The sequence below is a fragment of the Adiantum capillus-veneris genome, chromosome 7 (assembly GCF_014529385.1).
Source record: "Adiantum capillus-veneris isolate H3 chromosome 7, ASM1452938v2, whole genome shotgun sequence".
In the NCBI taxonomy this organism is placed as follows: Eukaryota; Viridiplantae; Streptophyta; class Polypodiopsida; order Polypodiales; family Pteridaceae; genus Adiantum; species Adiantum capillus-veneris.
Window position 1 is genome coordinate 149861578 of NC_140937.1, and position 25606 is coordinate 149887183.

At 44.1% G+C, this 25606-nt stretch overlaps 1 protein-coding gene and 1 pseudogene across 2 annotated transcripts in view; both read right to left on the bottom strand.

The window, feature by feature from the left end:
• Window positions 1-393: 393 nt before the first annotated feature.
• On the bottom strand, window positions 394-1000 carry LOC147454795 (small ribosomal subunit protein eS8 pseudogene; annotated as a pseudogene).
• Window positions 1001-23478: 22478 nt separating this feature from the next.
• GCP4 (GAMMA-TUBULIN COMPLEX PROTEIN 4) overlaps window positions 23479-25606 on the bottom strand; it is a 102429-nt gene continuing 100301 nt past the window's right edge. The window contains exons 12-17 of one of the 2 annotated variants that reach the window (XR_015188698.1): window positions 25062-25287; window positions 24759-24847; window positions 24509-24662; window positions 24194-24316; window positions 23802-24104; window positions 23479-23721 (exon numbers count right to left, since the gene is read on the bottom strand). Coding sequence is in view for 1 of the 2 variants with exons in the window: in XM_086516633.1 (XP_086372759.1) it covers window positions 24036-24104; window positions 24194-24316; window positions 24509-24662; window positions 24759-24847; window positions 25062-25287 (661 nt within the window). In the remaining variant the exon portion in view is untranslated. Of the gene's footprint in view, window positions 24105-24193; window positions 24317-24508; window positions 24663-24758; window positions 24848-25061; window positions 25288-25606 lie in introns of both variants that reach the window. The other variant, XM_086516633.1, reaches the window with a different exon arrangement.

Below are 25606 nucleotides of genomic sequence, written 5' to 3' on the forward strand. Positions count from 1 at the left end.
ATTTGTCAAACAGAATGCAATGGTGGTGCATACCTCCTGCATTACCGTGACCTCTGGCATGCTTTCTATGTAGCTTGCCAATTCTTCTGTGGCCTGCACTAACGTGACCCCTCTTCTTCCTGTTCTTCTTTAACCAAGTCGTCATGGCGGCCTCCCTAGTCTCGAACCAGGAAGTCTCTCTCTCTCTCTCTCTCTCTCTCTCTCTCTCTCTCTCTCTCTCTCTCTCTCTCTCTCTCTCTCTCTCTCTCTCTCTCTCTCTCTCTCTCTCTGGACACAATACGGAAGCATTAACCAGAAAATCATATGTCAAGCTATTTCCCCAAATGAGCAAAAATGAGGTTCACAGCTCTTGTACAACTGGGCGCAGAAGCAGAACTTGGCCCAAGTGAGACTATATCCTTTTTCCTCATGATTGACTGCTTTCCTGACAACTAAAACTACGCGGCAGCGCCAGTACCCTTTCCTTTCTTCCTTTGAATCTTCTTCTTATAGAATTCTAATTCTTTGCCTTCAAGAATATAACCATCGGCTCGCCCACATTGGCCAGGACGAGATGATATGCAAGCGAGAAGGCGTCCACTTGCAATTTGATCCTCCAAATGAGCATCCAATTTGCGATCCTCATTACAAGCAGATATCTTCCACTCGACATGTTTGCTTTGCTTCTTCTCCCCGTCACATGCGGTAGCATCTGTGTCCTCAGCTTCCTTCTTGGCACTGGCAGCTCTCTTCTTCTTTCCCAAGTCCACACCATAGTGCTTGCTATACCACTGGCGGAACGGTGCAGCATCCACCTGAACAATGGCAGACTTCACAAGCGTTTGCGTCCTAACAAGCTCATTGTTGGATGCATTGTAGACAACATCTAAGATACGGGTCTTCCTAGTCGTTGCCTCTGATCCCCATGAGTAGTCACCCAGTATCGAGGCGCAGAGCACGAAACTTAAAAATTGCCTCCCCGCACGCGGATCTTCCTTACAGTCTTGCTACTAGACATTGCTCCTACGGCATGCTCATCAAGAGTGTCCAAGAAGGTTTTGATAGTAACAACCTCATCATAGGTTGCAGCAATGAATGCTTTGTCTAGACTATTGGCATCACCATCGGCGAGAATGGCGGCATCTGTGGTTCATGCAGGATAGCAGGTTTTGCAGGAGAGAATGCGAAAGCCCAGGGCAACAATCTTCGCTTCAATTTGAGGGAGATGGCTACAGTATTGGCCGCAGCAGTTTCGTCTGCATATGGTGCAGCTGCAACTGATCTGTCTAGGGTTGATGACGTCTTTCTTGGCCGCAAGGGTTGCCTTAGTCACATCAGCATTAATGGTAGCAGCATTAGCGTCTACATTGGTTTTGCAGCATAATCAGCGAGGGTTGAGGGAGTTGCATCCGCCGGGAAATTGGTCATGTCTCCAAAGTGGGAGGCGTTGCAACTTGCAAGTTGGTGAGAATCATCCATCCTCGGTTGCATTTAAGCAGGACACCACATTGGCTGCATGATTGCATGCGCAGCAGCAAGACAGAGACTCAACGCCAATTAGAGAGTCGGATGTGGCTGATGTGATTGTTGTAGTAGAACAGACAGGTTCGGCATCACGTCCATGGGTGTGCTTGTGGGTATGGTAAGAGGGGCCCAACCGCTCCTCGTCAGGAGCATAAAATCTTTCGAGCATGGCGAGGATTCTCTCAGGAGAATGATGCGCAGTGGTTGCTCCCACTATCAGAGGCACAGAGACTGTGCATTATATGAGAGATTCCATTAGTGTGTGTGTGTGTGTTTTACACAAAGAAGAAGAAGAGAGAAGGTAGAGAGAGAGAGAGAAACAATACACATAGATAGGTGGTTAGGCATGATCGGATTGCGATGCTATGTGTGGATACATAGGGTAGTTAAATATGTGTGGATGCTATGTGTGGATACATAGGGTAGTTAAATAGGATGATGATGAGTGATTTGAACGGATGCTCGTATCCTTGGGGTTCTCGAGGCATGATAGCTGGCATATTTTTATTTTATTCCAACAATATCTAGCACCAAACGAGGGTCCAATCCTCTTGTCTTGATCCTCGAGAGTCAACATGCAACGCACCCTCTTCACGTATTATGAGCGCCATTATTCTAGAAAAATGTGTCTTAGCTTAATATGGTGTCATTTTCGATTTCAAAACTGTCGATTGGGAAAAGGAAAAAATCCCCCCAAAAATAGAAAAAAATAGTATAAAAAATCGAATAAATAACCCTTTTTTTCAAATCTCCTCTTACCTGTGTTGAGCTATACATAATATCTCTATATATAGGTCAACATTAGCAAATTGAAGGAAAGGAATTTTGTATGTTTGAGAAAATGATTTTTTCCTATCATTGACGAGCACGTTCGCACACAAGCCGCGGCAATCTGTTGATGACGAGAGAGTTTTTTGGTTGCTTCTATGAAATGAAGCTCTTGCCAGTGTTTGCAAAAAACGTTTTTAGCAACCAATGGGAAAAAGGAAGAGCATTGAGCATTGGTAATCTCCCAATTAGTGATGGTTTTAGTGCTTTTACCAGTTTTAACACCAAAATCCTAGTCAATTTCCATCAAGTTGATCCTCCTGCCTAGCCATCAATTTCAGCTTTTGTCCTTTAAAACAACATTAAAGGTCAATTTTCTGTGAACGTTGTCTCTTGCAAGCTAACTCTATAAAAAAAAACAGAGTTAGTTGGAGCAAGGCTTCGTTTAGCGAGAAAACGTCAATATTTTTCCATGCTCAGTTGATTCAAGGCAAGGAAAGAATGCAGCTCACGTCTGCTTTACCCCATCCAGTCACGCATGTGAATCTCCTCTGTGTTGAATCTAAAATATCCCACATTAGTGCAATAATGTATAGAGCACTGAACGAGGTGTGTTCGTTCCACTTCTCCCATCGATCGTCGTTCTCAATAGGACAACACAAAATAAGGATGCATTTGAATACCATGCTTATAATATGTCTTCTCTGCAACCACGCCATTCCAAGCACTTGTCAGAGAGCCTGCATCTAGCTTGGAAAGGTCGTAAGGCTCATTCTTGAAGAGAGACCATAACCCTTTGAAACTTTTGATTTACCCTTCCTAATTATATATTTTAGGGTAAGTTAGAATGGCGACTTGTAGATTTTATTTATCTCGTGCTTCTTTTGAAGGGGTAACATTTTGTCTTACTATTCTCTTTTTTCTTTGTAGTGCAATGATTCAATACAGTTCTTCATTCACTGGTATGGAGAACCACCATTGCTTTACATCACTAAAAGTACACTATTTTTTCATGCACATGTCATTTTCTATGTTTACCTTTTGACACATGCACATACACACACATGGGTTTCGCTCGGTTTTTTGGTTTGCTCGGTGTATGGTAAGACTCTTGCAGGGCACCCGGGGATTAGAAAAACTTATTCTCTTGTACGATGAAAGTTTTACTGGCGAGGCCTACATGGCTTTGTTCAAGCTTATGTCTTGCATTGCCAAAAATGTCAAGTTAACAAAGCAGAGCGCCTGAAAGTAGGAGGACTCTTACATCCTTTGGAAATTCCCAATGGAAAATGGACAAGTATCTACATGGATTTCATTGTAGGTTTACCAACCACTATACAAGGTCATGACTTAGTATGGATGGTCGTAGACAGGTTGACTAAACTATGTAAGTTTATTCCGACCAAATCAATGGTTAAGACACCAGAACTAGCAAAGTTATTTGTGGACAATCTATACAAATTGTATGGGTTGCCAAGTAACATTGTTAGTGACCGTGACCCCAAGTTTAACAACCACTTCTGGAAAGCTGTATTTAAACGATTGGGTACACAACTCAACCTCAGTACAGCTGATCATCTAGAAACAGATGGTCAAACGGAATGGGTTAACCAGGTGCTAGAGGATATGCTAAGAGCATACGTCAGCAAAAAACAGACAGACTGGGAAGAATACTTACCTATTCTCGAGTTTGCCTACAATAGTTCTAAGCATGTCACAACAGGTTTTAGTCCTTTCATGCTCATGTATGGGTTTCAACCTAGGTCACCAGTTATGGTGGGGTTGGTAACTGAAAAACTCCAACAGGTTAAGGATTTTCTCCAAGACCACATGGATATGCTGAAACTTGCTCGTCAGAATGTCCGACAAGCATAGGATCGGTATAAGAAATACGCTGATGAGAAAAGTCGACAAGTTACCTTCGAAGAAGGGGAGGAAGTATTTTTACGTGTGCCAGAACATTCGGAAAGTCTAAAAACTGGACCGACACCTAAATTATCTCCCCGATATTGTGGGCCTTTCAAAATACTCAAGCGAGTTGGTGATCGTGCCTACAAACTACTACTACCATCACATTCTCGCATTCATCCGGTGTTTCATGTAAGCCGTCTACAAAAGCGGTTACATGGGGACGACAACATCATTGACCAACAGGTTTTGGTCGATTACATTGAACCTCCTACTTTACCGCATGAACATGAACGTGTTATGGATTATCATGAGTTGCGTACACGACATCATGTATGACAACAAACCTTAATCAAGTGGAAAGACTGACTTGAAGAAGGTGCCACTTGGAAAAACATTAGTGTTCTTAAGAAGAAGTTTCCCACTTTTGTTTTTGAGGACGAAAACTCTTCTTTAAGGAGGGAGTAATGTCAGGACAAGGGTCCTGTACCCTAAGAACTAGGATAGTCATGGACTACGGCCTTGGACTACGGCCAAGGGTCAGGCTAGGCAGTGTGGACAGGGGATCCGTCTATGGCAAGGGGCTAGGAGCCCGCCTATATAAAGGGAGGTTGAGTCTAGCATCCAACAATCCCCAAAATGGGATTAGTGAGTCCTATTTATAGGTGTCTACCTTAAAGTCTGATCGATCGCATAGTCAGGTAATCAATCGTTGCTCCACTAGGTAACTCATTCAAGTAAAGCCCCATGCAAGGTATCTCTAGGAGATAGTTCCCACCTTCTACAATCTTCTAAGATTCACCCTAAAAAATCCAATTCCAAAATTACGCCCACGTACTAGATAGCACAAACAAGAAATATTTTGTAGATGGCTTGTAGTCTACTTCATGAAACCCATACTAGAAATATTTTTCAAATGGATTGTAGTCTACTTCTTTCTACTTTACCAGCATCTTCTTCAAATGTTTTTATTTATATTGCTACACCACTGCTCATTCTTTGTCAGCCCTTCGTGGAACATCAAACTCGATAGCACTAACTACGCTTCATTAATAATCCTTTTCATTATAGTTCAAAAATTCCTCCTACTAGCACAACCCCCCTGTATGTATAGAAGAGAAAAAATGAAGATGCTTTGTGCACCATTTTCGCTTGTGTAAATAGTTATGTACTTAGTTTGGTTAAACACAATACTAAAGCACATGATGATTGGACCATATTGGCTCAGCATTATGTGGCCCAAAATTAGGCCACAATTAAAAATATGGAAAATCACCTTGATATTGAAAAGCTTGTTGAAGGGGAGAAAGTGAAGTCCTTTATCAAATGTATCAAAAACCCTCAATATCAATTGGATATTGGAGGCACATTCATATATTTTCAAAAAATTAGTAGAAAGGCCATTGTATTTGGCCGAAAGTATACGAATGTACTTGCATTGTATCCAACTGATCTAGTGACGATTCTAAGACATAGAGACTTGATGTTTTCGAGGCAAAGAAGATACAAACAAGTGTGGTGTTTGAAGAAGAACTATATTTAGTGAAGAAAATAGGTACACCTATTGTTTCATCAAACAAAGCAGTATCACAATGTACTACACCAAAGACCAAAAATTGAGGAGAAGGAGTTGTTTGATGAAGATAGTGTAGGTGAGACTACCCACCCTATGATTGCATATAAAAAATAATCCAATTCCAAAGTGGGCTCTTTAGCTTGCTAATGATTGAAATCCTCACATTGCAACTTTCAAAGTAGCAGTAAATGGTTTGTGAACATCCAAGAGAACTAAGAAGTTGATAAGGCCTCCACACACCATCAACATGGCTCTAATGGATGAAATGATGGGCTTTATAACAGATCCAAGATCTTTGGAGGAAGCCATGCTAATACCAACGTGGAAAGAAGCAAAGAAGTCCATGTGTGATAGCATCATGATGCACAACACTAGGAAGATATAGTGGATCGGAATTTTTTGCTTCACATGCATATAAATGTATCATTACAAGTAAGTAATTAGAGAGCATGTAATGAGGGAACGATTTGAATGGGCTACCAACCTCTTGATGGCATTCCAACATGCCTTGAGTTAATCGATGTGAGACCAATTGTTCTCATATAGGTCATTGAAGAAAAAAAAATCCATAACCTCATGGTATGTTGTGCTTAATTAAACTTTAAAAGCCAAGCATGTGTAACACTTCAAAGTGGGGGGGTATGGTGGTTAAGGGTGTGAGTTACAGGTTGAAAATAATTATAGACATTTTATTCTTTTAAGAGCTCATCAGTGGTGTTGCCTTCTAGGCAGGGAAAAGAAATTTGAGAGGGGAGTAGTGGGTGTTTAAATAGGGGAGTAGTGGGTGCAAGTTTTTGGAGGGAGCCAAGATTTTAGAAATTTAAATTTGAATTGTGGGAACCTCTATCTTTTATTGTGTGAAAGTTAAAATGTCGCAACTTATAGACTTTTACTGTGTGAAAGGGAAAGGGTGAGCCATTTAATGGGTTGGTGTAGCATGCTACATTGTCACTTTCACAGGACAGTTAGTACAGTTTGGACTTTACAGTTGGTCTTTGGTCTTGTCGGTTCACACTAGACGGACTCGCTGGGCAGCGACACGTGGCAGGGATACGGTGGTTTAGTGGACATCGTGGCCAGGTCATCACCACCACCCAATGGGGATAGACTTAGGTTCTGTCATTTATGAGCCGTTGGTGGCTCTTTATGGTTGTATATATGGTAGTAGTGTTTTGGTCAGGTTTATCTGGACGTAGTCGTCTAGAGTGAGTCTATACACAGAGCACGTCTTCACCATCCCGGCACATCTGAGCCTCGACACCCCCATCGTACCTGTGAGTCCTGGGCTGGAGCTGAGTGTGCTGCCACGCAAGAGTCTGTATCAGTTCCTTGAGATAGTCGAGTCATATGTTCTGGTCTACTGTTGTGTCTTTGTGAGCTCAGTTGATGTCTATTGTTTCTTTTCTTTTCAGTCTGTTTGAGTGAGATTGTCGTGCACATTGCACTAAGGACCACCCACTGTAGAGAGCACGACACATTATCCGTGCTACAGGTGCTCTCATTTTGGCGATCACGATGGGACCTCAAATGAAGTCTCACTCTTTGTTGAGATACAAATCGTGAAGCTAGTTGGTTGTTACTTAGCTTCGCCCACTTGCTTGCATTGTGTAGATAGTCTGCTAGTCTGGTCCTCTCTCGCCCTGGTCCGACCAGTCCTCGTCCTCGTCCTCGTCCCGGGTCCTAGTCTAGTCCCTGCTAGTCCTGGTCCAGTCCTCCTCGCCTTGGTCGAGTCCTCCTCGTCCTGGTCTAGCTAGGTGGTCTAGTCACTGGTCTTGGACCAGGTGGTCTAGTCACTGGTCTTGGACCAGGTGGTCTAGTCACTATCCTCACTTGCAGGTGGTCTAGCCACTATCCTCACTTGTCCTGGTCTAGACCTATGTTGTTCAGCCCACAGTTAAGGTTATTCTTGCCCAAAGCTTGGTTGGATTGGTGGTCACTGCATGACACATACAAGGCGGTCAGTCGAGCGTCAAAGCGCACTACTGAGCCCTCTGAAGTACTATAACAGAAGACGACCTTTGGTACCTAGTAGAAGTCCATTAACCTCATCACCCTTACCTCCACATATGACATCCCCCATTCCTTCCTCGGGTTCCACATCTTCCAAATCACCTTCTCCAATAAAGCTCTCTCCTATTCTGCTACACCAGGCTATTGAGCAACATGCTCAGCAAGGAGCCATGGAGGCATTGGCTAGTGTGTTGGCCAAGGTAAACATCAAGTTCCCCACCTTCAAAGGACTTTCTTCAGAAGATGCTGACGACCATGCAAGGAGGTTTGTATCTCTCTATAGGGGTCATGGTCTTAACAGAGAAGATGCTTATTTGGTACTTTTTCCATTCACCTTGGACGGCTTAGCAGACAAATGGTATAGCCAGTTTGCAGAGAACCATTTTGCAACTTGGACATCCTTAAGACAATAGTTTTGTGCAGCTTCCAGGAGAGGTGACTACCAAGAGAAAGTGTTGGATGAGTTGGCCAACATGGTGCTCCAACCAGAGGAGACTTTTGCAGAGCTTATGACTAAAACCAAGTCTCTGGTTGCCAAGCTTCCCCAGCAACCCGGTGAATTCATGGTTAAGAAGTGGGTGGAGAAGGCGCTCCCCAAAACCTCTCAGCAAAAACTCCACGAGAGCCTCCGACCCGACACCAGTCTGAGAAATTCATCACAGCTGCTACTAGGATAGAGGGGGCTAGGAAGCTGTTCAACTACTCCCCTCACATAGAAACTCCCTCTGTGTTCTCAGAAATTAGTCCTGCTGATCCATTGACTTCTTTGCGCACAGAAATTGAAGCCCTAAAACTACAACGCGCTCTCCAAGAAGAGAAATCAATCTCTCTTAGACAAGAAAAACCATCGCATCTTGAGGCTTTGGATCAAATCAAGAGAGAGCTAGAAGAGCTTCAGTCTCAGCAGGAGACTAAAGCTATGGTATGGTGCAGCTCTTGTTGCTCTCCAGGACATCCTCCATAGGACTATCCCCTTTGGGCTTATTGCCACTTCTGCGAAAAATCTGGGCACGAAGACAAGGATTGTTACTATATCAAAGGATTGCGGCAAATACAAAAAAGTCTAGGTCCTTCTCTCCAACAAGGGCTAGCACCTGCATCCAACATGGTCTCACCCTATGGCCATCAAAACCCGTTGCCACCTCTAGTGACAACACCTCCTATGCAGCAAGGTATGCACAACAATTTTGCATCTCCCAGCTTTTATCATGCTAGTACTCCCTCAGTTCTCCAAAGCTTCTACACCTCAGCCTATAGCTCCATGCAGCAACAAGAGCAGCGTCCACCTCGTCCCCCGTTTCGTCCGTCTAATCGGCCAATCTTATGCTACAGATGCGGTGAATATGGGCATTACCAAAGTAAGTGTCCTTTACCTGAAGGGTCTCCTCCTTGCAGACATTGTCCAGAGTCTAAGGACCACTACAGTAAGGATTGTCCAAGCAAAGGGCATCCTCATCTTCAGGCCCGAATCAAAACCAACAAGAGTTCACATTCCCGAAGATCAATCTAATCATAGTGAACACCACCCCACCCCTCAGCCAACACCTGCTACACATACAGTTCGGCCACAACAAGTGGCAGAGCCCCCACTGGCCTGCTCACTCGGGCACAAAGAGCAGCCCTGGGTTTAAGCTTGCCAACAGGACCATCTCGTCCATCACTTCTGCAACCTGATCAAACTGTCGAACCCTTAAGTGGTGAAAAGAATAGGCCAATCTCTATGCTTTCGGACATTGATGGAGCCTTCCTGGCAGCAGTGGCTAACTTGCAACAGGTCAAAGTTTTCGAGGAGGCCCAGATTGTAGGAGCTAAGCCCATAGCGGAAGCAATCTTGAAGACCACCTTTCAACAAGTGTCCCTTTATGAGATGCTCCGGCTAGATGCAACCCTCAGAAGTGACACCCTCTCAATAATTCAGTCTCTATACCCTGGTACAGGGCCTAGTGGCGGGCACCTACCTGTGCATCCCTTGGAGTCCTACATGATTTCATATCCAATTGCTCCCCTCACTGACTACAAAAGTCCTCGTCTCACTATATCTATTCTTGGGCATCAATTCTCAGGCGTCATAGTGGATGGTGGATTTGGAATCAATCTAATGCCAGAATTTACTATGTAGACCTTATGTCTGCAGCCTACCCGCCCTGCTCCATTCACTATTATTGGCAGACCAGAGGACAGTCTACCTTGTGGGCATAGTAGAGAAGGTGCCTCTGAGGGTACGACTTCACATTTAGCTTGGATTTTGTGGTGGTCAATTTCCTCAGGTGGAGGGAGGATTTCCTATGCTGATTGGTAGACCATGGTTGCGGCATACTAAGGCACTTCATGATTGGGGAAACGACGCCATGTGGATACATACTCCTGGCTCCCAAATGCAACCAATTCGGCTCGAAGGAGGGATGGATCCAGTGGCTCATCACAGCTCATTGTCAGTACAATCCAACCCCAACCCTGAGCAGCCCATCCCACCTGACGAATCTGACGAGGACCTGCTACAGTGGTTGGAAGCTACCACATCGATGCCATGCTATGTGGTCTCTATTCAAAACTCACATGTGTCTGTAACACTCTCTTTCCCAACTTCTCAGGCGGACACAAATGTCCCAAGTCCTACAACACACAGTAGTCCAGTCGAAGAAGTAAGTGTGTCAGGCCCAAATTCTTATGATTCAAACGATCCTCCTATGGAAGCCCTTGGCCTCGGGGAACCTATAACACATCACCGAAGGAGGAAGAAATCTCGTGCATGAACTCGCCAAAGATCTCCCCCTTCCTCTAACATCTCCTAGGTCGGACGCCCCGCCCCTTCAAAAGCACTCTGTTATGTCTGGGTCTGAAGATTTACCCTTCGAGGAGCTTCCACCAGGATGGTTACAAGAAGAGTATGTGGAGTTTCCAATCGATCAAACACCAGCACATGATGTCTCGAAGCTCCAAGAGGCAGCTCACTTCTCATCTTCAGAAGCACTCTCTCCAGCTACACCTCCTGACCTGGTCAAAGAAATCAACCTGGGAGATCTTGACAACCCTCAACACGTCCTCTTAGTAGCTTGGTTATGGGAGCATCCCGCGTTACTCAATCAGGTAGTCACACTCTTTTAAAGATGTTTTTGTTTGGTCCTACAAGGATTTGGAGGGGATCCCACCAGAATTGGGTGCCTACACTATACCTCTGGTTGAAGGGGCTAAGCCTGTAAGAGGCCGAGCTTACAAGCTCAACCCGAAGTATGCTGAGGCGGTCAAGTCAGAGTTAGAAAAAATGCAAGAGGCAAGGATCATTGTACCTGTGGAGCACTCTGAGTGGTTATCACCCATGGTGATAGCTCCTAAGAAGCAGTCCAATAAAATCCGTGTGTGCGTAGATTACCGCGCTCTGAATAAGGTAACTATCCCATATGGTTTCCCCACACCTTTCACTAAGCGTGTGCTTGAAGATGTAGCAGGGCATGTATTGTATAGTTTCATGGATGGATTTAGTGGATACAATCAGTTGGGCATCCATCCAGGTGATCAGCTGAAAACGGCCTTTGTGACTCCCTGGGGTATTTTTATTTACACTAGAATGTCTTTTGGGTTGAAAAACGCTCCACCTTCTTTCAATCGGGCGGTATATCTCATCTTTTGTCCTCTGCTTACAGATCATCTTCGCATCTTCATGGACAATTTTTCGACCTTCTCAGGTGCTCAATGTTCAACCCCAGTGGAAAATCTAGAGAAACACCTCACTCAGCTCTCTGATGTCTTCCTCCGATGCAGAGAGGCGCGCCTAAAGCTAAATCCTAACAAATGTCATTTTTTGGTCACTGAAGGCACACTTCTAGGCCATGTGGTGTCTGCTAAAGGCTTAGCGCCTGACCCAGAGAAAATTGTGGCAATCTTAAAGTTACCACCTCCCATCAGCCCAAAAGAGGTGCAGAGCTTTGTAGGCCATACAGGCTATCATCGCCGGTTTATATGCATATATGTACAGGTGGCTCAACCCCTAACCCGCCTAACCAGTGCTATTGTTCCCTTTCAATGGTCGAATGCAGAGGCTGAAGCTTTTGCATACCTCAAAAAACGCCTCACTGAAGCACCTATACTAGTAGCTCCAAATTGATCTCTCCCTTTTCATGTGCATACTGATGCCAGCCAACTAGCCGTGGGGGCTGTGCTGACTCAGCCTAGTAAGGAGTACAACCTGGATCACCATGTTCACTATGCAAGTTGTCGACTCACCACGCAGAGCACAACTATAGCACCACAGAAAGGGAAGGTTTGACTATCGTGTATGCTCTGCAAAAATTTCGGCATTATTCATTAGGGGTCCACTTCACAGTTATTACTGATCACCATGCCCTGCGCTATCTACTCAACAAGCCGCAAGTTGCAGGTCGAGTATGGATATGGCTACTCTTATTTCAAGAATTTGATTTCGAAGTGCTACTCAGGCCCGACAAACATCATGTACTTGCCAACCACCTCTCTCGCATTCACACGAGTGAAGAAGCAACGGGGGTTGCTGACGACTTTCCAGATAGCAGTCTCTTTAAGGTGGATACCACTTCGGAATGGTACGGCGATGTTTTGCATTTGCTTTCTACCGGCGTGTACCCAGAGAATGCTTCTCCACTGCAGAAGAGACGACTGTTGTTGAATTCTAGGCCATTCACTCTGATTGGGGGCCAACTATACAAGTCAAGGCAGGATGGTGTTCTAAGGCGGTGTGTCTCCCCTCATGAAGTCGAGTATATTTTGGAGGATGCCCACAGTGGTCCCACTAGTGGCCATTACCCTGGTCATATTACTGCCCAGAAGATTCTTCACTGTGGCTTATGGTGGCCCTATATTTTTCGGGATGCAATTGCCTATGTAAAAGTATGTGATGTATGTCAGCGCTGTGGTCCTAAACCAAGCAAGCAGTCAAACCTTCCTCTGCAGGTCTCTATGGCATGGTAGCCATTTGAGAGATGGGGCATTGATTTTGTAGTTCCAATTACTCCCTCCGCCCAACCAGGCAATCGGAAGTATGTCTTAGTGGCTACAGATTATGCAACAAAGTGGGCAGAGGTACTGGCAACAACGGATTGCACTGGCACTACGGTAGCCAAGTTTCTCTACGAAAATTCTTTGTGCAGGTTTGGATGTCCCTTGGAAATCACCAGTGATAGGGGTAGTCACTTTGTGAATGAAACGATTTCAACCTTGCTTGCCAACTACAAGATTTCTCACCGAAAATCTTGTTCCTATTACCCTAGAGCAAACGGGCAACAGGCCGAGAGCACTAATAAGGTTCTGATAGCAATTCTGTGGAATGCATGTCATCTTCATCCTTCGACTTGGGCTCAAGCTATCAACGGCACCCTTTGGGCATATCGAACTTCTTTCAAAGCCACAACCAATCACACCCCATTTCAATTACCTTTCGGTTTGGAAGTGATAGCACCCTTCGAATTCAACTCAAGATCTCTGCGAGTCGGCAGTCTGCGTGCCAATGGAGATTTGGGGTCGGCATCTGTCTCTTGTCTTTTCCTTCTGGATGAAACCTGAAGTTTGTCTTCTCTGGCTCTGGAAGCAGAGTAGCTTCCTCGCAAAGCCTGGCATGATCGCCAATTCAGAAAGCCACAAATAAGGCAAGGAGCCCTGGTGCTACTTTATCAAGCTAAGTATCTGAAAAAATCAAAGAAGTTGGTCCCGGCATAGCAAGGATCATATAAGGTGATGGAGAATCTACCCCACAGAGCTGTACAATTAGCCACCCTCGAAGGAGTTCCGCTGCCTTTAGTCAATGGATCTAGGATCAAATGCTATCATGCTTAAGCTAACGATCAACCGTCTAAAATCAAGTGTTGATCTTCGCCGATCTGGAACCCTTAAATATCTTCTGGATCACTATCTTCGACATCCCTTTTGTTCTTTTTCATCCTATCTCATACACCCTCTCCTTATACACCTCTCCTTCTGCTGACTTTGTTGCGTTCAATGGGCTTGTTTCTAGAATTGGAAAAACCCTCTCCTCCACTCTCTGTCTGTATCCTATGTAACCCTTCTTTTGTCTGTAGGAATGATTCTAGTCTTGGGCTTAACCTACCCACTATCTCAACTTGACTCATGCCCTTTTGCAAAGCACAAAATTCTCTTGATCTATAACATCTCAAGTGAAACTAAGTTCTTTTGCTATGCATATAAGCCTTAGTGTTCTTGAATTGGGTATTTATGAAGGTACCATGTTCCCCGCCATGTTCACTAGCAATTTTACTTTTCGCGTTTTATCTACCACGAACTCTTTCAGAGGGGTTAAATGATCTTCGATTTTGGGAATCTTCCTTCCTCTTGCTTTGCTAGTCCCTTTGCCTGTTTGGTGCTTCTGATGTCCTCTCACTCACTTGCTTTGCTTTTGATTGCCTCGAAAAGATCCATGTGACCCCGCCCTGAAGCCTTGCTGCCCTGGCCCTTGCCACCAACCCTTGCCCTTGCCCTCTCCTCTCAACCCTCGCCCCTCGCCCTTACCCTCTCCCATCGCCATCGCCCTCGCCTCTCGCCTTCCCCCTATCTCCTCGCCCTTGCCCTTACCCTCTCCCCTCACCCTCTCCCTTGCTCTCTCCTCTAAACCCTCGCCCCTCGCCCTCACCTCTCGCCCTCCCCCTATCTCCTCGCCCTCGCCCTTACCCCCTCCCCTCGCCCTTGCCTCTCGCCCTCCCCCTATCTCCTTGCCCTCGCCCTCGCCCTCACCCTCCCCCTATCTCCTCACCCTTGAACCTCCCCTCGCCCTCGCCTCACGCCCTCCTCTATCTCCTCGCCCTCGCCCTCGCCCTCTTCCCATCGCCCTTGCCCGTGGCTTCCACCACCTAAAGAAAAAATTAAAATGCTTTAATTTTCTCTGCGAAAAGCACTACCCACCGAAAAGCAAAAAGAAAAATCAGAAAGGTCTATAAATTCAAGCACAGGGTCTCCCTTCAGTCAGTTTCCATCGCCAACATCTCTGGCCATCGCCGGGCGTTCCTCATCCATCTCCAGGCGTTCCTCTCTCTCTCCGGCGTCCTATCTCTCAGTGCAGGTTTTAAATAATTCATCAGTTGCAGATTCTCGGGTATATTGTATCAAGATGGTTCGTACTAGGAATCGAGAGCAGCACCTACAGTCCAAGGAAGAGTCCTCCGTCTCCTCTAGGGATAGCTCTGACAATAAATCAGACTATACTCCTAGTTTAGAGCAACTTTCAAGAGAATCTTATGAGGAAGATTCACCCCAATCAGTCACTGTTGGGCAAGGTCACCACTCTCCAGGTGCCTCGCCCTTCTGGTGCAATCTCGAAGGTACCCTTACTAATGATCTATCATTTGTAAGCGCCGAACCCGGCACTCAAAGATGTGTTCTCTCAGGAGCAAATGATACACTTGGGTCTCCAAAATTTGGCTCAAGCCGATTTGTCCTCTGCACAATCTCCAGTGCCAAGATAAGTGCCCTCTTTCTTACTTTTCCAAAGCTAAATGGAATTACACTTACAGTGGAGGATATCGGACAGGCTATGGGAATATCGAATGTGCTTCCACCTTTGCCCGCCACCAAAACCTTCTCGAATCTCTCCCTAGAAGACACTGCAAATGCGTGCCAGGAACTATTGCTGCACTCACATGCAAACTATCACAGGAGTTAGCCTGTATTTAATTTTATAGTATTATGTTTTACTGCGCGCACCGGAAAGAGCAGTAGTTCCATCTTCTCTAGGTTCTCCAGGAATATGCGATGCTTTTTTTTTTCTCTACCACTGCCTGCCGTATCCGTTTCACCATCTACTGTTTAAAGAGCTACAGGACAGGGCAAAGCGATTTTGGACTCAACGTAAAGGGAAAGCGGAGAGGTTCAATTGTTATGCAGTCCCTATTATGTATTAGGTAGTGCAAATTATGCAGCAAAAGGCAGATGCAACCGCTATTCTCACCTTGCAAGATGAAGCCAAAGAATAAGAACAAGGCCATTCCAAAATGGCCAAAGGGAAAGGCACCTTGAGCAAGAGGGAAAAAGTAATAAAGGATTCGACTGAGCAGCTAGCAACGTTACCCTTCTCTGGATCGAAGGTCAAAATCTCTGACGTCAATACTGCAACACCAAGATTGGGCATGACTACTTCTGTGACCACCTCTACTTTCACACCACCTCTTGTGAGTAGTGTTGCAGGCACCAAAACACAACCTCCAGTTGTGTCGGCAGCACCACGTACTACTCTTAGTGCAGGGGCACCTAGGGATACTGCAGGGGCATCTAGCTCTGGGACACCTAGATCTGGGAAACCTGACATGTACGCCAATTTTGCGCCTCAAGCCGACATACTTTTAGATGCGGACAGAAGAGCCATTTCCACGATTATGGATGCAGCCCTCTCATTGCAAGGTGCCAACGGTCTGCATCGCGCTGCCTATGACATTATGCAAAGGGAAGTGCGCAGCCATCTTCAACGAGCGATGGATAGGGACATGTTAATTGCTACGGCTCAAGATCACATAAAGGTCCTCACTCAACAGGTAGTGGACCTCAAACATATTGTCCGCACTCAAAAAATACAATTAAAAGAGGCAAATGATATGGCCGCAGTTCAGGACCTCTCTCCTGTGGTACATACAGTGTGTCCCTCATGTGCCAAATACCAAGCTGTATCCATTTCACAGACATCTACAGCTACAGCTACAGTCCAGGTTTCTACGCAAGTTCCTGTTATGGCAACACAGATACAGACGGATATTTCCAAAGCCCATTCAGGGATTCTCAAGTAGTAGAGAAAACAAATCCTACCACTATGGAGTCTAATCCAGCAGGATCGGCTTCATCACAATTTCATGGACCCTCTATGGCCTCCCCCTCCCAGTCCACCTCTTTCCCTCAGCACTTCTACAACTTCCCTGGATTCCAACCAACTGTTCCACCATCTCAGCCTACTCAGTCTTTTCCTGGGTTTCCACCTGTCCCACCTTCTCAGCCTACTCAGTCTTTTCCTGGGATTGCACCTGCTCCACTACTCACCCTACTCAGTCTATTGCTGCTCATGGGGTGGCCACTTCATATCCAATGTACCCTCCTCATGGCCACTACCCCCCACCATACGCATGGCCTGCATCTCCTTACCTACCTTTCTACCAGCCTCCTCCTCCTCCTGCATTATTCGACCACCAACAGTAGATTGCCGATCTTTCAGTTCTTCAGTTGCGCTCTCCGGGACGGGAAGCGATCTTGTGGCGGGAAACCTGTAGCAGGCTACAGTGTCACTTTCACAGGACAGTTAGTACAGTTTGGACTTTACAGTTGGTCTTTGGTCTGGTCGGTTCACACTAGACGGACTCGCTGGGCAGCGACACGTGGCAAGGATATGGTGGTTTAGTGGACATCGTGGCCAGGTCACCACCGCCATCCAGTCGGGATAGACTTAGGTGCTGTCATTTATGAACCGTTGGTGGCTCTTTATGGTTGTATATATGGTAGTAGTGTTTTGGTCAGGTTTATCTGGACATAGTCGTCTAGAGCGAGTCTATACAAAGAGCATGTCTTCACCATCCCGGCACATCTGAGCCTCGACACCCCCATTGTATCTGTGAGTCCTGGGCTGGAGCTGAGTGTGTTGCCACACCAGAGTCTATATCAGTTCTTTGAGATAGTCGAGTCATATGTTCTGGTTTGTTGTTGTGTCTTTGTGAGCTCAGTTGATGTCTATTGTTTCTTTTCTTTTCAGTTTGTTTGAGTGAGATTGTCACGCACATTGCACTGAGGACCACCCACTGTAGAGAACCTGACACATTATCCGCGCTACATTTGGTATGAGAGAGGAGAAACTTTAGTGAGTTTTAAAAAGGGAAGGGTTTTAGTTAAGCTGAGAGTGTGAAGCAAGGAGGTTTGAAAGAGAGAGGGGGGAGGGAGATATGTTTTATATAAACAATTGCAAGGAACCTTACCTATATTAGGTTTTATGTTGGGTTAGGCAAAAAAATAATTGACTAGATATAATCTAGATACAAGGTGTTCATTGGGATGGTTAACTCTAGGTGGGAAAGGTGTTGGGAAAAACTCATTGGATGGGGTGTGTGTCACCCACTAGAACATGGGGGAAGAAGATTGGGCAAAAAGTCAGTGGTTATCAAAAAGTCGGTGGTCCATCCAAAAAGTGGAATAGGGAGTAAGTGAAAAAGTAAGAGTGATGTTCCTTCTCCGGTGGAGAATATGGTAGGGTGCAGAATCTAGCAGAACTCCAAAATCACCATGTAAAGTGAGCGAAAAGAACAAGGGAGGGTGAGTTTCGCATTATCTTGTATTAGGGTAAATTTTGTCCAATGTTCCAACAAGTGATAGGCTTTTCCAAGTGGGAGAGGGTGGGGTTGAGTTTTTGGTTCTAGGGATAAAAAGTATTTTGAAGATGATTGTGGGTTTTTTTTTTTTTTGGGGGGGGGGGGGGGGGGGGGGGGGGGGGGGGGTGGGGGGGGGGGGTGTTTGCTGAAGGTTTTGTTTAGGAGGGCATCCCTTTCTAGATAGGATATTGACTCTAAGGAGAACCTCTCTAGGATATCCTCTTTTTCTTATGAAGAAGAGGTTCCAAGTGTGTAGGTAATTCTCAAATGAGCTTTCTCTCGAAATGTATCGTTTAAGTTCTGATTTGATGAATGCAATTTTTTGGTGTGTTGGGTGCCATGAGATCCATAATATATAGTGCAAAAAGGTTTCTGGTAACACTTTGAGTCTAGGATACCTTAAGCTACAAATTTGGGTCCCTTGTAGAAGTGATGTAGAAGTGTATGTTTAGGATAGTAGCTTCATTGCTAGAAATGGAGGATAATTTTGATGTGGTCAAGTAAGGGTCGAGCATAGGTGTTGAGATCGATTGTTGAGGACTCTAGTGGACCTATCCATACTCCAAAGGCATCATCAATATATATTTTATAGTATGCCAAGTTCGAGTCTTTGAGGTAGGGAGATTGGGATTCTAGGTAGCAAAAGAAGAAGAAGAAGAAGTAGAGAGTTTTAACGCCGTAGGAAACTATCCCAAGAGATCTTAAAGATCTAGCCGACGAGGAGAGTTGAACTCAAGACTTGCTATTCAAGAGGGAAATGGCATAACCAATGTACCACACTTTGGTGATAGAAAGATTATACCATTTTCCTCTTTTTATTAGCGCACGCACACACACACACACCCTACAAGAAGATTTTTTTAACGTCATAGAAAACTATCCCAAGAGACCTTAAAGATCTAGCCGACAAGGAGAGTTGAACTCAAGACCTGTTATTTAAGAGGGAAATGGCATAGCCAATCTACCACACTTGGGTGATCGAAAGGTTATATCATTTTCCTCTCTTTATCAGCACACACACCCAAGAAGAAGAGAGTTTTAACGCCGTAGGAAACTATCCCAAGAGACCTTAAAGATCTAGCCAACGAGGAGAGTTGAGTTGAATACCTATTATTCAAGAGGGAAATTGCATAACCAATCTACCACACTTGGGTGATAGAAAGGTTATACCATTTTCCTCTTTTTATTAGCGCGCACATACACCTCGAGAAGAAGAGTTTTTTAACATCGTAGGAAACTATCACGCATATACTACAGTCCCATAGTTGTACCTTTGTTTTTTTTTCAATATCTTGTCTTTAAATTTGATGTAGTGTTTTGTAAGGATGAGGGTAACAAGAGAGGTGATGAAATTAGTTTTTGAAAGGTAAAAGTGGTTGCAAATGTTAAGAGGATGGAATCCTTGGTCCATGGGGATACTAGAGTAGAGGGAGTTTACATCAGAGGTGATGAAGTTAGTTTTTGAAAGCTAAAAGTGGTTACAAATGTTAAGAGGATGGAATCCTTGGTCCATGGGGATACTAGAGTAGAGGGAGTTTACATAAGAGGTGATGAAGTTAGTTTTTGAAAGGTAAAAGTGGTTGCAAATGTTAAGAGGATGGAATCCTTGGTCCATGGGGATACTAGAGTAGAGGGAGTTTACATAAAAGGTAACAAGGTGAAGGGTCACCTGGCATTCTAAAAACAATTTGATGAAAGAGACCTATGTAAGATTCGTACTCTATCAAAATTAAGGTATCAAAGAAAATGTTAGTGAGGCTAAAAATGTATACCCTTAGCTTTTTAAAAAAAGGCTTGCAATGTTACAAGCAAAAACAAGTGAAGTCAAGCCGTATAAGGATGTGAAATGAAAGCTGAAAAAGGAAGATTCATTTAATATTTTAAAATGAAAATAACATTGAAAATAAGTCTCCATCATGGCACTGAAAACAATGAAAGTCTGCCTAACCCAACACAACACTAAGGCTTCTTTTAGAAAGCCAAAAAGCAGAGAACTAAATGGAAAAACATAAATTTTACGAAGGTCCTTGATTATGAAGAGGGATATTTGAGATGTTATTTTTGGGTTGTAAGAGGAGAGTGTCATTTGAAAGCATTTTCAAAGAGGTAGCCATTACGAGAACAAATAAGGCACGAGACTAGAGAGGGTTTGAAAAAAAGTAGATTGGCAAGGTTTGAAGGGTTTGGAGAGCGATGCGAGGATAAAAGTGCATTGTTCAACGAGGACGAGGGCATCTCTATGGATGATGGTACAAAAGAGAGAGGCAAAGGTGGGGTTGTTAATAGGTAGACGATGTGATCGTTAAGTTGTCTCAGGGCTTCGTTGTCATACCATTTTTTTGAGAGAATAGTAAGCCCAAGGGTTAGATGTGAGAGAACGTGAGGTGAGGTTGTGAACCAATAGCATACATTATTACAAGCTATGCACCTTAAGTATCCACCAAGGCTCTACAAATGCAAGGCTACTACAACTATAATTGATCTTTGCACAAAACAAAGCATGGATAAAAAAGAATTAATAAACACACATAGAGAGAGAGGGAGAGAGATTTAAGCATTACACAAACAATCTCAAGAGACCTCAATGATCTATTTGAAAAGAGAGAGAGAGAGAGAGAGAGAGAGAGAGAGAGAGAAATGAAATGATGAAATGATATAAAAGGCCAAAATGACCTATGAGACCATCAGATACAAAGTGGTGAATCTAATACAATGTCTGAAGTACAAGTACAAAAAGTACTGAATGTGAAAACTGAAAATGAAATGTGAAATGTGAAAATGTAGAATATGCCCTCAATGACACTCTAGGTGTCGTACTAGAATGCATCTCATCCTCTGCTGGAGTCTCCGTCGATGGAATGTGCCCCTGTGTCTCGGTCGTGGTCGTCTCGATCTCCCGAGCTCAGTCGCCCTGTCAATGAGGGTGCCTCTGGTATGAATGTGGATACCACCCTGTGCTCGTGGTTGGTCTCCTGGCTCCCTCGATCCAAAGAAGTCTGTGATCTATCTCTGTGATTGTCGTACTCCATGTCTCCTCAACAGACTATCTGTATGTCGGTGTAGCTCAAGTAGATATAAGCCAAGGCATCTCTGATCCTGATACCTCATGACTTTATCTAGGGGTCCAAAACCCTCCCTGAATAAGCAATGGAAGCGCCCTCGTATCTCATGATACACAGTGCAGTGGCATATGTAGTGTAGCTCTGTCTCTGGCTCTCTATCGCATAGTTGGCATATCCTAGACTCCGGTGGTATCCCTCTAAATCTACCTGTCTCAATCTCTAGTTGGTGTGAGGATGTGCGAATTTGACCAATAGCACATCGCAGACCATGAGATAAATGAGTGTCCATGTAGCTCGGACGAATCACAAACCCATCTCCCGAGAGTTGGAGAAGATGCTCTTTATAGAAAGCCAACTTCGTGCCCAACTCCTGCATCGACTCTACCCACGTCCTCCTGGTGTCCAACTGCATTAGATCCTGACGAATGAGTTTAGTAATCTCCGTCCGTGTGACTGGCAGGGAGGGTGCATCTAGGGAATATCGAAAAGGAGGCAATCTATCCATGCTGAAACCATGCCTCTGAAACCATGAGTTCATCTGCGCATACCAACATGATGTATCTCCCTACATCGCTAACTGTCTAGAGGACTCAAGAGCTAATCTAGTATATCTGCCTCTATGTGTATCCCATAGACTGCGTAAAGGACACTGATCTGGTAAGAGCCTCAATCTCTATAGGAGGGGCGGTTACCTCCGCTCGAATAATTGCATGTGGTACGGAGGCCTTGGCTCTAATCATCCGGGATATCATAAATACCAAGGGTCTCTCCATGCTCCTCCAACTGTCATGATTCACAGATGGTCCCCAAACCTGGACCCCATAAAGCATAGCTGAAGCAACCAAAGTATCAAACACATATCCATTGTGACACAAATATGAAGCAATAACTAATGTAGAATGAGTTATATTCTAAATCAACTAAACACGTTTTTGAATCTAATTACAAGAGCATTAAGATTATTTAGCTACAATGCAAGGATATGACTTCTTTTCACAAGCATGAGTTTTACACTTCCAACTTAAAGACCTAGATGCCCGTGGCATTGACTTGATAGTCATGCACTATGTACTTTTTTATTCTACACGTTTCCTATGAACGATGTAAAAGTTCCATTGTCATTTGTGTGAACATGGAGTTGCATCCAAATTTGGCATGGGAACCTATGGCATGTCCAATTCAACATGACCATCGTGTAACACTTCAATTTCTTGATTATTGCAATGAGAGAGAGTTGTTTCTTTTTCAATTTCTTGTGTTAGCTTGAGAAAATGTCTTACTTCTCTCTTCAACTCATATGGACATGTCAACTGGTGTCTTTGAAGAAATGTGCATGAGCCTTGACGGAAATCACCCAAGTGTGGTAGATTGGTTATCCCATTTCCCTCTTGAATAACAAGTCTTGAGTTCAAGTCTCCTCGTCGGATAAATCTTTGGGATAGTTTCCTACGACGTTAAAACTCTCTTCTTTTCAAGTATGTGCACACGTGCGTGCGAGCGATAAAAAGAGAAAATGGTTTAACCTTTATATCACCCAAGTGTGGTAGATTGGTTATGTCATTTCCCTCTTGAATAACAGGTCTTGAGTTCAACTCTCTTCGTCGGCTACATCTTTAAGGTCTCATGGGATAGTTTGCTACGACGTTAAAACTCTCTTCTTCTCGGGCATGTGTGCTAATAAAAAGAGGAAAATGGTATAACCTTACTATCACCCAAGTGTGGTAGATTGGTTATGCCCGTTCCCTCTTGAATAACACGTCTCAAATTCAACTTGCTCGTTAGATAGATCTTTACGGTCTCTTGAGATAGTTTCCTACAACGCTCTCTCTCTCTCTCTCTCTCTCTCTCTCTCTCTCTCCAAGTCTTGAGTTTGAGACTTGTCAGACAGATCTTTAAGGTCTCTTAAAATTGTTCCTACGAAGTTAAAAGATTCTCTCTCTCTCTTCTCTCTCTCTCTCTCTCTCTCTCTCTCTCTCTATGTGCGCGTGTGTGTGTGTGACACTTTGTTCTCGACCCCTTGGCCCTCGAGCCACAAAAAAAAAAAGTCCCAACTTATGTCATCATTGTTGCTTTGACTATTCAAATTTGCTTCCACCATGTGTCCCTATCACTAATTGACACCTCCTTTTGGGAGGTCAAAAGGAGGTGGGATCAACAACTCATGGTCGCTCTTGACAAATGGATTATCTAAGGAATGCAAAAGATTCCGACATTTTCGGATCCGGGGCTTGAACTCATGCCCCCTCTCCCTCTTGAGATTGGCCCTAGCCGCTGAGAGAGAGAGAGAGAGAGAGAGAGAGAGAGAGAGAGAGAGACCAATTGCTTCTTTGTAGTCATATACACAAATTACCTGCATTATCAAAGCAAGGAAATACTTTCAAACCGCCAATTGCAGAACAAAGCCATGTTGTTAGGATTGTTGAACATTTAACTATGAAGGACTAAACAAATGGAGCAATGTCAGACTGACCAGAAAGAGGGTGAGGCAAACCAGACTTTACCTACAACCATACAATCCATGAATAGCGTTCGATGTGTAGCTAGATTACAAGGCCCCTTCTTGGATACTTCCCATTCCAATCTACACATTCCCCGTCAAGAATGATAGGCTTTCCAACCACCATCTCCATAACTGGCCCATTATACAAGTTCAAGACATACCTCCCTCCACCACCATAGGACTGCTTCTTACATTGAAAAAGGAAGCCTTTCTATCTGGCCCAAACAAGGTGAAGACCTCCTATAACATAAAAAGCTTTTAATGTTTCACATGAGCGCATTAAAATATTACAAACTATTGGAACCCTTTGGCAGGGTCAAAAAACATTTAGATAAGATTTGTGCACCCATCTCTCTTTTTGTTGAACACCTCTTTACATTCAGAGCCAGACCATGTTAGCTTTGTGTAAGGGCACCAGGAAGAGGTCGCGGCCGCACAACGTTCAGGGCTCCTCTTGCAGTGGCCTGTTTTGACACGCACAAAGTGTACAACCCACTAAATCAACTCTTGAAATGACTTCCAAACATACTTTGTACATTTGATACAATCATACCTCAAAGAAAGAGTTGTAGTTAAGGCGCAGTAAGAACTGCCTTAAGAACGGTGCGCGTTGACTACCAGCAAGTTTGCTACTCCGGAGAATTGTATAGAGCGAGTTAGATTTTTTATTGAATTCCTGCGACACAAAACAACCATGTAAATCCAATCAAGGATCGAAACTTAAAACCACAAGCAGTTTTCTGTCAAAGCCTTCAATTGCTTCACCTAAAAATCATCACTTATAATGCATTTGTTCAGATCTAGGCAGGCTTTTAAGATGCACCCAATTCTTTACTGATCACAAGCACAATTCTCAAGCAAAACCGACCTCTGAAATCTGGTCCAGATCCACATAATTTGGAGAGCCATCTTGATTCTCAATTAACCGGCAGAGCCTAAGGCAAAGTTTGATAATGCTGTCTAATATCCTTGAGACAGATCCAATATCTAGAAATGACTGGGAAATTAGAGCCGTCAAGTACCTTTCAAAAAAAAAAGCCGATAAAATTTTTTTAATGTCCAGTACTGTGCCTCAAGAGAAAACAATTAGCCTCCAGAGCAAAACAAAGGTTACTCACTCTTGGTGGAATCTGACTAACTCGGTAAAATCCTTGGATGCTTGAACCCTTTCTTGTAAAAGATTCCACTGAGACTCAATAACATCAACCTAAGGCCATGTGCAATGACCATCAGAACCAACAATAAAGTGATGTCTCCTCAAATGATGAAATCTTATTGAGAGAGTTTTGAACTGCCTTGTCCCGTTCATAGCAACGTGAGGCAGACAAAGAATGTGGAAACTTTATGGTATTCACAGCATTAATGTAGGATAGAAAAGCAAAGAATAATCCAGAAAGCAGCCGCAGGTCAAAATGGCATACCTGAATATAAAACTGTAAGTTCGTAATCAGGTACGTCATGTGTTGTCGAATTCTCCACATAGGCATTCGTTGTTGCTGGCGCTGGGTCGCAGAAACACTGTTTTCTGAATCCCTGCGCTGCCTAGCAGATTCTGCTCGATCCTGTTGCATCGCCTCTGCCCAAGACTTCTCTAATTCAAGCTGTATCCGTTTCAAGCGTAGCAAATATTGAAATACTCGACAATACCTACAAAGTGATCAGAAGTCAAAATTGGAGAAATAGTTATGAACAAGTTCACTGGTCAGGTGACATTTGTACATGCAGCACTGCCCTCTGACTGGATTGGAGAGCTGCACACAATTTAACATTAACTCCTTTGTCCCCTAATACAGGAAGAATTAGTGTGAATATTGTGTAATTTAATGCTCAAGAATAAAAGTTGAGATAAATGGTTCTGTTCTGTATGTATAGTTTGACCAAAGGGTGCCTTCGCAATAATATTCATGGTTAAAGGTCATGGATAAAATTTATGACACCAAAGAAACATTTACCATAAAGAACAATC